We start from the raw sequence: 12632 nt of genomic DNA, 5'->3' as shown, positions 1-12632 counted from the left end.
CTTTTCTTTTAAAAAGAATATTTATTTTCCCCATCTTCTTTCCTAACTATAATTACACAATTTAAACATTGGCCAATTGCTATTGGCTATTAGCACCCAAACATTGTTAAATAATAATGGTAGTAGTAAAAATCCTTTTCAAGTTCCTGACTCTGATGAGAATGAAGCCATTAGCTTTCACATTTACAGTGGTTATTTAACCATATCCACGCGAGGCCTTTAGGTAGTTTCCAGGTGTTCACCATTGTAAGTGCACTGTGATGACCGTTGTTACATAAATCCATCCAGTAGTTAACATTTCCTTTGGCTCAATTTCCAAGCTGTGGAACTATTGGGTCCAAGAGTCTTGATTGAGATTGCTTCCTTGTATCCAGGTGTGTTGCCACTGAGGGTGTAATTTTACAACCAGTCCTGTTTTATTAATGTTCTAAGGAATATTACTGTGCATGAAAAAAGTAAAGATGTCCCTGCTCATTTACCCATCTCCCTGGTTTAATTGGAAGCAGAGAGAGAAGGTGAGTGAAGAGCTACAGAGGGAAGATTTTGTGATTTCAGCTTTGATCAGAACAACCTCATGGCACCAAGCTAACTGCCCCTTGTGGTTTCAGAATTTGGGTTGGCGGGTTCCCCTGAGTGTGGAGGTGCACCTCAGCTTAGCTGTCCATCAGGGAAAGGAGCTGCAGCTGCCTGACTCTGGCTGGTGGTCTAGAGGCGTAAAAGCTGACTGGGCGCTAGTGTAGCGAATCCTCTTCCATCCAGACACTCACAACTCCGGAAACCAGTCAGCCATCGTCGCCAAAATATTGCTCTAGCATGCAGGAGCATGCCATTCGTACGGAACACTTCACCGCACATCTTGGGCCTTTCCTGTACTCCTTTTCCTGTGGCCGGGAGTCTCAACGACTGGGTAGATTTCCACCTTGTCACTGCCATCTCCCTGAAGCTTGTCTCTTTCCCCCACCTGTTTGAATGTGTGTGGGCTGAGAGTCTCCTCGTGTTGAAGATTCTGAAGCGTTTGCCAGAGTTCTGTGATGATTCTTTGTCTCCCTGTAGTTCCAGATACTTCATCAAGATGACTCAAATAAAAGAGAAAGGCTCAAGGCAAAGGGAGTGGACTTTGAAGAGGACCTCCGAGATGAAGTAGAAGATGCTGTCCAGAAAGTCTGGAATGCAACCGGATGCTCGGTCAGTATTTCTGTCATGCTCTGGAAATGTTTCCTAAATCAGTGCTGCTGTGCCGTGTTCACCTATTTGCTTGTGGCTCCACCGGCATGCCCAGCGCCTGGGGGAGCAAACTAGGTCCAGGAGATTTGTAGTTTGATTCAGTTTGTGTGGTGACATTTGATGAGAGCTGTTTATTCCTTTCTCTCTCGTTTGCGTCACTTTACCCAATACTCCTCAGAATTTTAAGGAAGGTTTGCAGTTTTAATTTTTTCCTGAGTAGCGTTTGCATTTTACAAAGAGAATTCATTTTATAATGTGTATTAATGGTTAGTCAGGGGACCCACTTTATTAACACGTAAGCTATTTTCTAAATGAAAAAGATCTGCAAGCCTTTCCGCAACTCTTCCTATTTCTTTTCTAGTTGAAGTATTTCTTTGTTTCTTGATAGGATTTTAATTTGATAGTCCAGAACCTGGAAGCTGAAAATTATAATATTGAATCTGCAATAATTGCCATCCTTCAGATGAACCAAGGGAAAAGAAGTAGTAAGTCCATGATTGATTTATACGCTTTTCAAAATCTTGTGTTAGTGATTTTCCAAATACTAATTTTTAATCAAATGACAAGTAGTAATTAATCTATCATTTATTTATTCATTAATCTGTGTATTGAACTAGTAGATCTTACCTCTAGGAGCACAGCGGGAGGGGATCGTAGAGGTGGATAAGTACATATATGTAAATAGCGTGCAGTACAGTGTTGGGGAACTCCAAGGTGGGAGGGATGGGATAGGGAGTGTCAGGGAAGTCTTATTTATAAGATCCTCTTTTAAAAGCAACGCGAGAACCGAAAAACAGTGGAATAAACGGACTTATTTTTTCTGATGAACCTGGGAGTTTAAGTTATTAGCATCTGTTACAAGGTGACATCTTAGGTGTTGCTGAGTACTTGAATTGGGACTAATTTTATGGTGCAGAGGAAAGATAAAGGATGCGACACCTAATTCCACATGTCCCTTAACGATCTCAAAAAATACGTATTGCCACGTGTTAGGTGTCAGGCGCCGCTCTGAGTGATAGTTTTCCATGCAATTGTTGTGACTTTTCTTTCCTGGTGCCCTTCAGAAAGCTATACGTCACCAGGGCTTTGGAATCTATCGCAGCACTGCCCAGCATGGGTGCTGCCCCATCAGGTAGTACTTAAACTGTGGCTAGTGCAAGTGCAAGTTAAATAGCCACGGGTGTGTTGTGCTGGACAACATAGACTCTGGAAGCTGGCCATGGATAATATTGTAATTATAAAATTATAACATATTTAAAATGTTCAAGCCCATTTCTTTTCAGGTTTTTGGGTGCAAGTGAAAGATCTCTCTTTAGATTTTCATGTTTTTCTAGGAGAACAAAGCACATCCGTGTTGTTGGAGAGATGCCGATGATAAGACTGGCCAGTAGGTTATTTTTTACTTTCTCTTCCAAAGGTGACCAGTTCTCTTTTTCTCTGTGCTCTCCACTGTATGGACTTGATAGTGGAATGTCGTCTAAGGAAACTTGCTCTCCAAAGCCTAGTCATCCAGGGACCCGGGTAATTTTGCGGTTTTTTTTTAAAGGACAGCAGTCATGCCATGGCATGATTTTAATGCACTGTCTTTCTCTGGAAGATGCCGACGAGAACCTTGAGCCCAGTGGTCGAGTGCAGAAGCAGCGTGGCCCTTTATGGGAGGAGGGTGGCAGCGGCACCAGAATCTTTGGAAATCAGGGCTTAAATGAAGGCAGGACTGAGAACAATAAGGCGCGGGCCAGCCCTAGTGAAGGGCACAAAGCAAATAAAAACCAGCTACCAAAGGTATGAAAAGCCAGAGGGGCAAAGGGCGGGCTGCTGAATTCTGTGGCTGTTGATGGGCACGTGGAATTTGTGTTATTTATGTTTTATTTTGATTTAAAAGAATGGCTATTGTAGAAAATCTGGAGTGCCAGGGGCTTAAGTGGAGAGCATGTTTTGAGGATGATGCGGGTAACGAATGTACAAATGTGCTTTATACAATTGATGTATGTATGGATTGTGATAGGAGTTGCATGAGCCCCCAATAAAATGATTTAAAAAAAAAGAAGCAAAAAGAAGTGTTGCCCCGTGTGCCTGTTGTCCGTTTTGGTGCAGGCAGTAAAGATTGGAAGGAGGCATATGTACATTGAATTCATCTGCTGGGTACAGTTTCAGTGCTGTTTTTCCCCAACCTAACATCATTGTATGGGTACTCTTGTGTTAATCTGTATTAATTTTATTAATGCCATCGTCTGCTGTGAACAGCTCTGTGTCTAAATCTGGTCATTTGCATTAATTTCTTGGGTAGAGAATCAGAAGAGGAATTCACAGGTTAAAGGGCATGGATGTAGCCATCTTTTTAAGGCTTTGGTAATTTATTGTCAAGTGCTCCCCAGGAGGTTGTGCATCTCCCCAGTCCCAATGCCCACCTGTAGTATGTGTCACCTTTATTGAATTGCGTTTAGAATTCATTTGAAGACTCTCATCAAACAGTTCTGAGTTCAAAATTAGCCTAGTTTAAAAAAAAAAGCCATCGGCAGAGGCAAAGATGAAGTAAGCTTCTGAGATTTTGCTAGACTTACCTGGCCTTAAACTCTGTAGAGAAAGGGGTCCCTAAGGCTTGTTGAATAGTATCCCTTGCAGGTCTAGGGGTTAATGCCCTGCTGAGAAATCTTGAGTTGATTCATGAGGAGAATGGAATTGACTTTGCTTGTTAGCTCAGCCAGGGATATGGATTTAAATGCACGTTTTGAGCAGTCATGGAAAATACATTGTGTTTGGTTTCTCAGACAGTTTTTCCCCTCTGTTCCTGCGGGGAGGCTGTTTGTGTCCTTGGCATCCCTCCGGGCGGTGGGCAGCAGCCTGGTCATCGGTGCTGGCAGCCTGCCTCACTGCAGCCGTCTTCTCTTCCAGGGCGCAGGCTCAGGCAAGCAGCAGCGGCTGGAGAAGAAGAAGCGGCAGGAGGAGCGGCACCGGCAGAAGGCCCTGGAGAGCAGGAGCAGCCGCAGGGACAACAACAGAAGCGAAGCCGATGTGAACACACAGGTCACCTTGGTGAAGACCTTCGCTGCTCTCAACATCTGACTGCTCTCCTGGGAATTGTGATCAGCGGGTGGAAACTGGAATGCTGTGTACCAACTGCCCAGGGAGGCCGTTCTTTTAAAAACGAGACGCAACCTACAGAGTCCACGCATTAGCTCAGACACTAATTGGTTTCCTTCAAGCTGCCTCGTTTTCTTCTTTTTTACGTTTCCCTAGTGATGTGTTTTGCTTTATGAAAGTGTGGTGAAGTCACTCACCTCCCATAATATGACCTTAAAATACTAAGTTTTAGGGATGGGCAGTTAGGGCAGGAGAACCTTTTCATGTAGCTTTGCTTGCTCCGCACATCAGAGCTTAGTGGTCCTGGGTGAGTTTTGCTGTAATTGTTTGTGGAGTCGTTTGGACTCAAGGCCAGCAATTCAGACCTCCTTTCCTTGGTTGCCCTTTCGGTTTCTAACAGATAAATAGACTGGTAGTTTGTAAACAATGTGCAACTCAGGAACACGTTTAGATGACATTTTCTGCTACTCTAACTTATTAAAACCACTAAAACGTTTCCCCAAAGTAATGGCAATTACAGCGGCTGCAGCCTAAATTCCCGGTGGAAATGGAACCGCTGCATCGTTCCTATTCTTGAGTCTGAAACTAGTGTGATTTCAGCCTGAGGGCAGGCGCTTTAAAGCACCTCTGGGCATTATTTGGCAGTTGAGCTGTGTGGTAAGTGAGGCCTAGACTGTGCGGTGAACCAGTGGTAGGGTTCAGTTTTTGGTCCCCACTTCTTGACAAAGGAGAGGCTGGCTGTTAACAGTCTGTGTTGCGGTTCTGGGATCCTGGTTGTGTGGCGAGCAGAGTCCGTCCCTGTAAGGTCAGAAACCAAGGGATTCCTGGGGTTCTGTCCAGGAAGGAGCTAAAGCGTTGTTTGCATTTATAGGGAAAGACTTACCTAGAAGGAGTCGTTTCTGTGTTCATATTTTAAGTAGTTGCATTTTGCTATTCAGATTTAGATGCCTTCAGGGAAATAAAGATAACTTGACCTTATAGGTCCCTCAAATTTCCTAGTATTATGGAAATTCTATCACATAAAATGCTGCATTTATTTCTTGGATATTGGAACCCCCCCCAGAACCCCCCAGAAATTGTCAGAGAGCAGACTCTGGCTAGGACTTTCGAATGACTTACTTCATGGCTCAGGAATAGGCAGATTTGGTTCGGTGGGGAAATGCCATTCCTAAAACTGGAGTTAGACACACATGGACTTTAAAACTAGTTGAAACAGACGAAGTGGCCAGTCTCCGGCAAGCTTTGCCTTTTGCAGACCTGATGTTTGGGCAGATAATACGCATGTATGTTGAATCACAAGTTAAAAGAGTAGCTCTTTCCCTCACCCCTCAACTTTAAAAGTGAGACAGGAGAAGGAAAACAGTGATGTTTTGATGTGTATAGACAGATCATTGTTTGGGTTGCCCCAAGATTTCACTGGATGGCTTATACCGGTGGGCTATTTGTTCGCTTAGGCTTTAATGATGTTGTTCAATCTTTGTTTGGGTCTTGGTGACTCTCGGATTGGAACATCAAGAGTCTCTTGGAATGGCTCTTAGGACACTGGCTTCCCGGGCACAGGGCTTGGTAATATTTAGCAGGATTGTCTTCTAAACAGTCCATCTTGTCTGCTTCACAGTATAGAAGTACAGGAGCCCAGGCGTTCAGACCCTGCCAGATGACTGAACTGGTGTACCAGGAATTCCTCAGAATTCCATGTCAGAAGGAGAGCAGGGGAGCCCACTGATAGAAGAAGTTGAATTAGAGAAGACTGGGCAAGTTTATTTATAAGTTACCTAGTTCTGGCAATAGGCTTCAGCATTTCTGGGGTAACTTAATAGTGGTTTTTAAAACATATCTCATGGATTCTTTTATTTTGTTTTATGACCATCTCAGAACTTCCCAGTTATAATTGGTCTCTTTGGTTGGTGTGCTGATCATTAGAATAGAATGGGGTGCAGATACCCACCTTCAGTGATAGCTCCTCGCTAAGGATTTTAAGTTAGAATTCACTGCCTCTGTCTCACGGAACGGACGGACCCCCTCTACCTAATTGCCTTAGTGGGCACTTGACAGTTATCAGCAGTCAAAATGGAGGCCCAGCGTCCTCTGTCCTGGGATGACTCTTGTCAGTAACTTACCTGTGTATAGTCACTCCAGTGAGATACTAGGCTCTATTAGGAACCCAATCTGTCTTAAGTTCTGGGCTGCACAGAGACTTAAGTTTCATGGAATTATCTTGGGAGCTTCTAGTGAGAGCAAGAGAAAGAGGCTGGAGCAGTGATCCCTAGCTGCTTACTGGTCCTAAGAGCTGTATTTAAAGGTTTTATGGATTTTAAACTATTTTTTAAAGGTCAAAAATAAGTAAAATTTCAGTGGCAGCAACTTTGAACTAGAGAGGTAGATGTATTAAAATTACTTAGATCCACCACTTCTAAATAATATAGTTGCCCTCAGATGATTATTAGAATGTCTAGGAATATTTAATTTTTCAATATTGTGAAGATGTTCTTTTGGGAGTGATGCCAGGTTGAATAATTGTGGCAGAAAGAAGAATCTTAAACTGTTACTTGTGGTTGTCTATAATTTCTTCTATAAGCTCCGAAAATACTTCAAACCCATTTGCTTGTGAAGGGCTTGTGAAGTGGGAGGCAGCTGGAGCTGGGCTTCAAGGGAGCCTTCCTGTAGGTAGGCCTGGTTGCCCTGCCCTGCTCCTTCCTCGGGAACCTTTCCAATGTGAATTGGGACAGTGGGTGGGGTGGGTGGGGCGGGGAGCATTGTTCACCTGTTATGTAGGTGGATAGCAAATGGACTTGGCTTGAGCGGTGCTCATAGGGAGTCCCTGTAGTCAGTGTGCACTTTCTCTCCTTCTGAGAAACCCTCTAGACTGCCTGGGTTTTACTAGGTCAGCATAGAAGGCTATCTCGGGTTACCTCTGTGGAATGTTCAACTTAGTTAGTTGGTTGGTTAAAGGAAGCTTGGATTCGTAGTGAAGAGTTGACTAAAAGTCACTTGACCAAAAAGGGTCTTTGTAGACCAGAAGAGCGTGGCGCGCGTCTTGTAGCATTTTATATTTGTGGCTTCCTTTTGGGTAGAAGCATAGCTCTTCACCCTTTTACCTCAAGGCTCTGTCTCTTTGTAGCAGGCCTTTAGATGCAGAGCCTGCGGCAGTTTGCTCATTTTGCCATTGTTGTTGCTTGTGATTTCCTTCCTCTCCGCATTGACCACGGGCTCAGGCAGCCAGGGTCTCCCGACCGCTCTGAGGGTCCCCGAGACAGCTTTCACAGGGTGCGCTTTCCTGACTCCAGCCAAGTTGTATTTTTCCATTGACCTCATTGAACTTAAGAACTTTCCCCATTTAAGCGTTTTTTACTTAAGCTCTAACGAAGTGGGATATTTAATTATAGCATACCTCTGCCATTGCAGATTAGAAAAGGGGCGGGGGTGGGGGGAATCAATACTTGTCTTGAACGTGGAGATAAAACTCAACACCAGTCACAAAGTACACATGCAATGGTGAAACTCCCAGGACGCACCCTGGAGGCTGAGGCCACCAGTTAGGGCCGGGCCCCGTTACATTCTGTTACAGAACCTCAGGCTCGGAACTCTTTCTTTCTAGGGTTCCGTTCTAGAGCATCTCTAGTCCCCTGTCCTGGCTAGGACTCCTTACACGTAGCACCCTTGCAATGCTGTTTTAGAAGGCGCTGGTCGGGGTGAAGAATGCGCGCCTGTGAACGCATGCCCGTCTGCACAGTGGGTTGATTGTGAGCTGTGAGACAGAACTTCGGCTCACTGTGCTGGGAGCCATGGAAAGTGATTAGCGCTGGCCCTAACCCTTTGCCCGTCAACCTTCGGCAGGTGGCTCTGCCAACCAGCCCTGACAATCATTTGAACTCCATCACAGACACAGTCAGCCTGTGGTGTGATCCCCTGGTAGGCAGCTTGAACCAAACTTGAGGAATGCTGGTGTGGGAGTCCTCACACCACCCCCACTCTTTGTCATTTTCTAGAAAGGGCCCTGTGCCTCCGTGGCTCTTGCCCCTGCACTCTCCCCCAGCAGGAGCCCGTTGATGGTGGGCCTGGGGCTGAGGGGCTCCTCTCTCTGGTGCAGAAGTGCTGGTGAGCTGCTGTCTCCTTTCCAGAGGAGGGCGCTGCTCAATAATGAAGGGGCCTTCTCTTTTTTCTCTACTTGCACTATACTTGTGGTAGCTTCAGTTTGGAGGTACTTAAGACCTCCATGGGGTCATGATGCATAGACTTAACCAGTCTTAGCCTTATCTGTGGAGCTTCATGGTGAGAAGTGTGACCATTGGCCGATGTCCATAGTTGATTTTCCCTCCGTGTCTTCCCCCTCCCCCCCTTTCTGTCTTTCCTTCCTGCCACAGACTGTGTTAGTCTGAACCATTTTATTTTTTTATTTACCAAAAGTACTGTACTTGGCTATTTGCAGTGTTTTGAAAACCAAATATTTCTTTTTTTCTTTTTGGTCTTTTAATCTTCAATACTTGGTGCAATAGAAGCTGCAAAGATGTGCCACTTTATCAACGAGATGGAGTTTTGTATACCAATAAATTCTGGTTTCAAAATGGAGCCTCAGGTTGTTCTTACCATGATGTCCCCAGCGTGTGACTGGGACTGGGAGAGCATGTTGGGAAATGACCCTTTTAGAGAACTGTGAGTGGGAGGTGTGTATGTGTCAGATTGAGTGTTGTCCAGCATGTCTCAACTCTGAATTTAAAACATCTGACTGCAGCCTTAGTACAGCCACCACACACATGAACTGGACAGTTCCCATTTCTGTCTTTCGCCCATTGGGAGTTGGTCAGTGGTCCTGTAGAGCCGCCCAACTTGGGTGCCTCTAGAGCTCTGAGAGTCAAGTTTGATGGAATTTACCGTGGCGGCACCCTCTGCCTGACTCCAGGGGCAGCAGTGTGCCTGAAGCATGGCCTTTCCTAGAGGAGAGATGCATCCGAACTGGGGGGCGGGGGAATCCTTCTGCATTCCAGCACAGGCTGGTCCTGGGCCAGGGCACATGACTCTGGGGCTGGCTCGCCAGGCCTCGCCACATTGTCCTGACTTGACCTCAAGACTCGTACTCCTTCCCCATCAGCTGGTCATCTCCCCAGAACCTCACTTCCAAGAGGGGCTAGAGTAGAGTAGTGCCATGGATTAGAATACAGGAGTGCCCAAAAGAGTGACTAGAACTATTCTAGTGTCTGCGTTCCAGTTTTGCATGAACTTTTTGAACCCCCCTGTATTCCTGCTTTTGCTGAGGGGCTTCTCCCACTCTTAATTCGTAGCCTGCGTCCACAGCTGAGAGACTGATCATCTGCCATGGGGCGCGGGGGTGAGGGTGGAGTGGTGGTAACTAACTGGCTGCTCATGTTTGACTCACTATTAATCCAACTGTTCTTGCAGAAAGACCCTGCTCGGACCAAAGTGATGTTCCAATATGGGAAATTCTTCTCCCTCTTCAAAAACCTTATTGCATTATTGCTGGGATTCAGCAGGGGTTCGTTTTAGAAGAGCTTCCTGGCTCAGCAGATGCTGGAGAAGGTGATCTGTACGGTCATGTGTGACATTAGATGAGTCTGTAAGCACAGAAATGTTCTTGGGCAAGGTAGGGAATAAATTAAAAAAACAAACAAAGTTTATTATTTATTTTTTCCTCTAGGCTAGAGCAATGCTAGTTCTTGGTGAGTGACAGTTTATGATGCCAAAGATGGAAATCCAGACGGGCAGAAGCTGCTGAGCTCATGGCCCTCCTTGGAAACGTACTCATGGTTGCCTAGGAGAAATTATGGTTGAAGACCTGGGGTTTTAGTTGCTCATCCAACAGACACCATGTCACTACCCAGCCTTCCTCTCGCTGGACCGTCTCTCTCCCCACAAGGCATATAAGCAGTATGTGTGCTTTGAGAGACAATTAAATTGTACCATAAATTCTCTCTGGATAAGGTTTTGACCGGATTGCTGGGCAAAATGGTTCCTCTTTGTTCGTAAGGATGTGGAGATTTAGAACTTGGTTCAACAGGATTGAGATCAACCTTCCATTTTGTAAGGGGGAAACTTACTTTCTTCTTGGGGAAATGCGTCGGAAGCTCTCTGGTAGAGGGACTTCAGTAGCTCAAGATACTCCTTGCATTCAGTTTCTTTCTCCGATCACTCACAAATCCAACGAGCATCTACTGACACTGTTGTGTGTGCATGGGCATTGAATCACATGGGCTTGGTCCTCAGAAAGCTTCCAGGCCAAGGCAGAAGTGATCTCAGGAGAAAGCATGCTGCTGAGGTTCTGGTGAGGGTTGTGAGTTCCGAGGGGAAATCGAGGCAAGTGTGTTAGGGACAGTAACATTTAGGAAGGGGAGAGAGGATGTGGAGAAGAAGAAACGGAGCAATGGCATTTTGAAGGCAAGCACAAGCCAGAGCCTGGAGGTGGCATGTCTTGGGTGTGAAGCAGAGACTTTATTGTTGGTTACTGTGCAGTTGGTTACTCCTGGCAGCCCTGTATACACAGAGCAGAACTCCAGGTCCACCTTCCACAGCTCATCTAGGTGGGTTTGAACTGCCCACCTTTTGCTTAGCAACCTTGTGCTTGAACATTTGCACCACCCAAGGCCTCTTGGAGAGTTGTTTAAGGATACACACTTGGTCTGGAAAAAGGTGGAATTTCAATTGACCTCCCGTGTCTTGGCAGCTGGGAGAGTAATGCTGCACTTGCTAAGTTGGGTTCCGAAGACCAGACGTCCTACATATAGTGCACCCTGACCTCTCTTTATAGTGTTAAGTCGGGCTGTGTGTGCACACTGATCTTGGAACACGTGACCGGTACCAGCCCTCCAGGAAGAGGTCTCCACATGGAGCCCCCCAGTCAATTGTACTGTGGGAGATCAGCTCAGGGCCACTGAGGGTTAATGCTTCTCCAACACATGCCCTTCTCACATAAATGAGCATTCTGATGGTAGTGAGCCAAGAGGCTCTTCAAATACAATAGTATTTATCCTACACCACTTTCCTAAAATAACTCCATTGTCATGGCCCCGGGGATAACGTTGAACAACTATTAGTACCTATTAGGCGAGGGATGCTGTAGAGGAGGCACAGATACACAAAGTGACCTATCCCAGCTAGAGGAGCCTTGGTGACAAGAGTGGGTCAAGGTGGGGGCTAGAGCATCTAATGCCCCAGGTACTTTGAACAACACTGAGTCTCATTGAAGCCTGCAAACCAGCCTGAGGCTGAGGGTTCTCCCCCATTTTACCCATTGTCATCAAGTTCACTCCAGTGTGCAATGACCTGCATTTTTCAGGGAGTAAATAACTGACCCAAGGTCACAGTGTGGTAGCCGAGGCAGGGTTTGAGCTCCGGGCAATCTACTCTCCCCATAGATGAAGGAGCTTCGCAAAAGGTCATGGGAAGATGCCGTGATCTTTTAATCCCGTTGTCACCATCCACCTACGTAGCGCCCTGGTACAAGAACCCAGAGCTCTGTAGTGGAAGTGGTGCAGGGAAAGGTTGGCACACTACTTGGCAGTTCAAAGGAGGGCAGGATTTGCTCCTGCCGGAAGAACATCAAGGGTAAAGGGGCATTTGAGGGGTGCCGTAAAGTATGTGGATTCTAAGATGGCAATGAGTGTGAACAAGGGGAGCCAATTGTGGAGCTGGTTATAAACACCTCTGAAGGAAAAGAACTGTATTAAAGAAACCAGTTCTCCAGCTGTGATACAACACAGAACCTCAGAGGAACAGGGGATGGCCCAGAATTCAAAACCAGACTTCAGCCAACCCTGGGATTCCCATGTGATTTCTAATCGCTTATTCAGAAAGTGGTGATGGGACATTTCATGCACTGCTTGTGTTATGTGCTAAGTAGGAGCAAAAGCAAAAAATGATCCAAAATCTTGCCATCAAAATTGGAGAGTCAAGCTATGAAATATTTAGGTAACCAAGCTCCCTCCCCAACATGATACAGTCTGGCCTCATTCCTTGTTTCACTCATTTCATGAGTTAATGATATGTAAAGCATAGAGGACAGTGCCAAGTGCTTAATCAATGTTCGGCCCACTGCCGTCACCGCGTCTCATGGTGAGCTCGTAGAACTGTTCCATAGTTTCCCAGACTGACTCTTGACCGGATCAGACGGCCTCATCTTTTTCCCTTGAATGGCTAGTGGGTTTGAAATGCCTTGTTAGTAACAGCCCAAACGCTTAGTCCACTGCACCACCAGGGTCCCTTTAGTAAAGCTAGCTGTTGTTATTAGTCCCTGGTGATGCAAGTTGTTGAGCACTTGGCTACTAACGTATAAGTTGATGGTTCAAGTCTACTCAGGGACCTTGGAAGAATCTACT

At 45.8% G+C, this 12632-nt stretch overlaps 1 protein-coding gene across 2 annotated transcripts in view; it reads left to right on the top strand.

Moving 5' to 3' along the window:
• The window catches only part of OTUD3 (OTU deubiquitinase 3), a 22938-nt gene extending 16085 nt beyond the window's left edge, over positions 1–6853 (top strand). For both annotated transcript variants that reach the window (XM_045299101.1, XM_013005304.2), the window contains 4 exons: positions 1054–1185; positions 1613–1709; positions 2822–3006; positions 4117–6853. In XM_045299101.1, coding sequence (XP_045155036.1) covers positions 1054–1185; positions 1613–1709; positions 2822–3006; positions 4117–4287 — 585 coding nt within the window. In that variant the 3' untranslated portion in view covers positions 4288–6853. The remainder of the gene's footprint in view (positions 1–1053; positions 1186–1612; positions 1710–2821; positions 3007–4116) is intronic.
• Positions 6854–12632: the final 5779 nt, after the last annotated feature.

This window comes from Echinops telfairi, unplaced genomic scaffold (assembly GCF_000313985.2).
Source record: "Echinops telfairi isolate 266 unplaced genomic scaffold, ASM31398v2 ScPeMD7_7457;HRSCAF=8495, whole genome shotgun sequence".
NCBI lineage: Eukaryota > Metazoa > Chordata > Mammalia > Afrosoricida > Tenrecidae > Echinops > Echinops telfairi.
The sequence above is the reverse complement of the archived record's forward strand: the minus strand, read 5'-3'. Positions and strand labels throughout refer to the sequence as shown.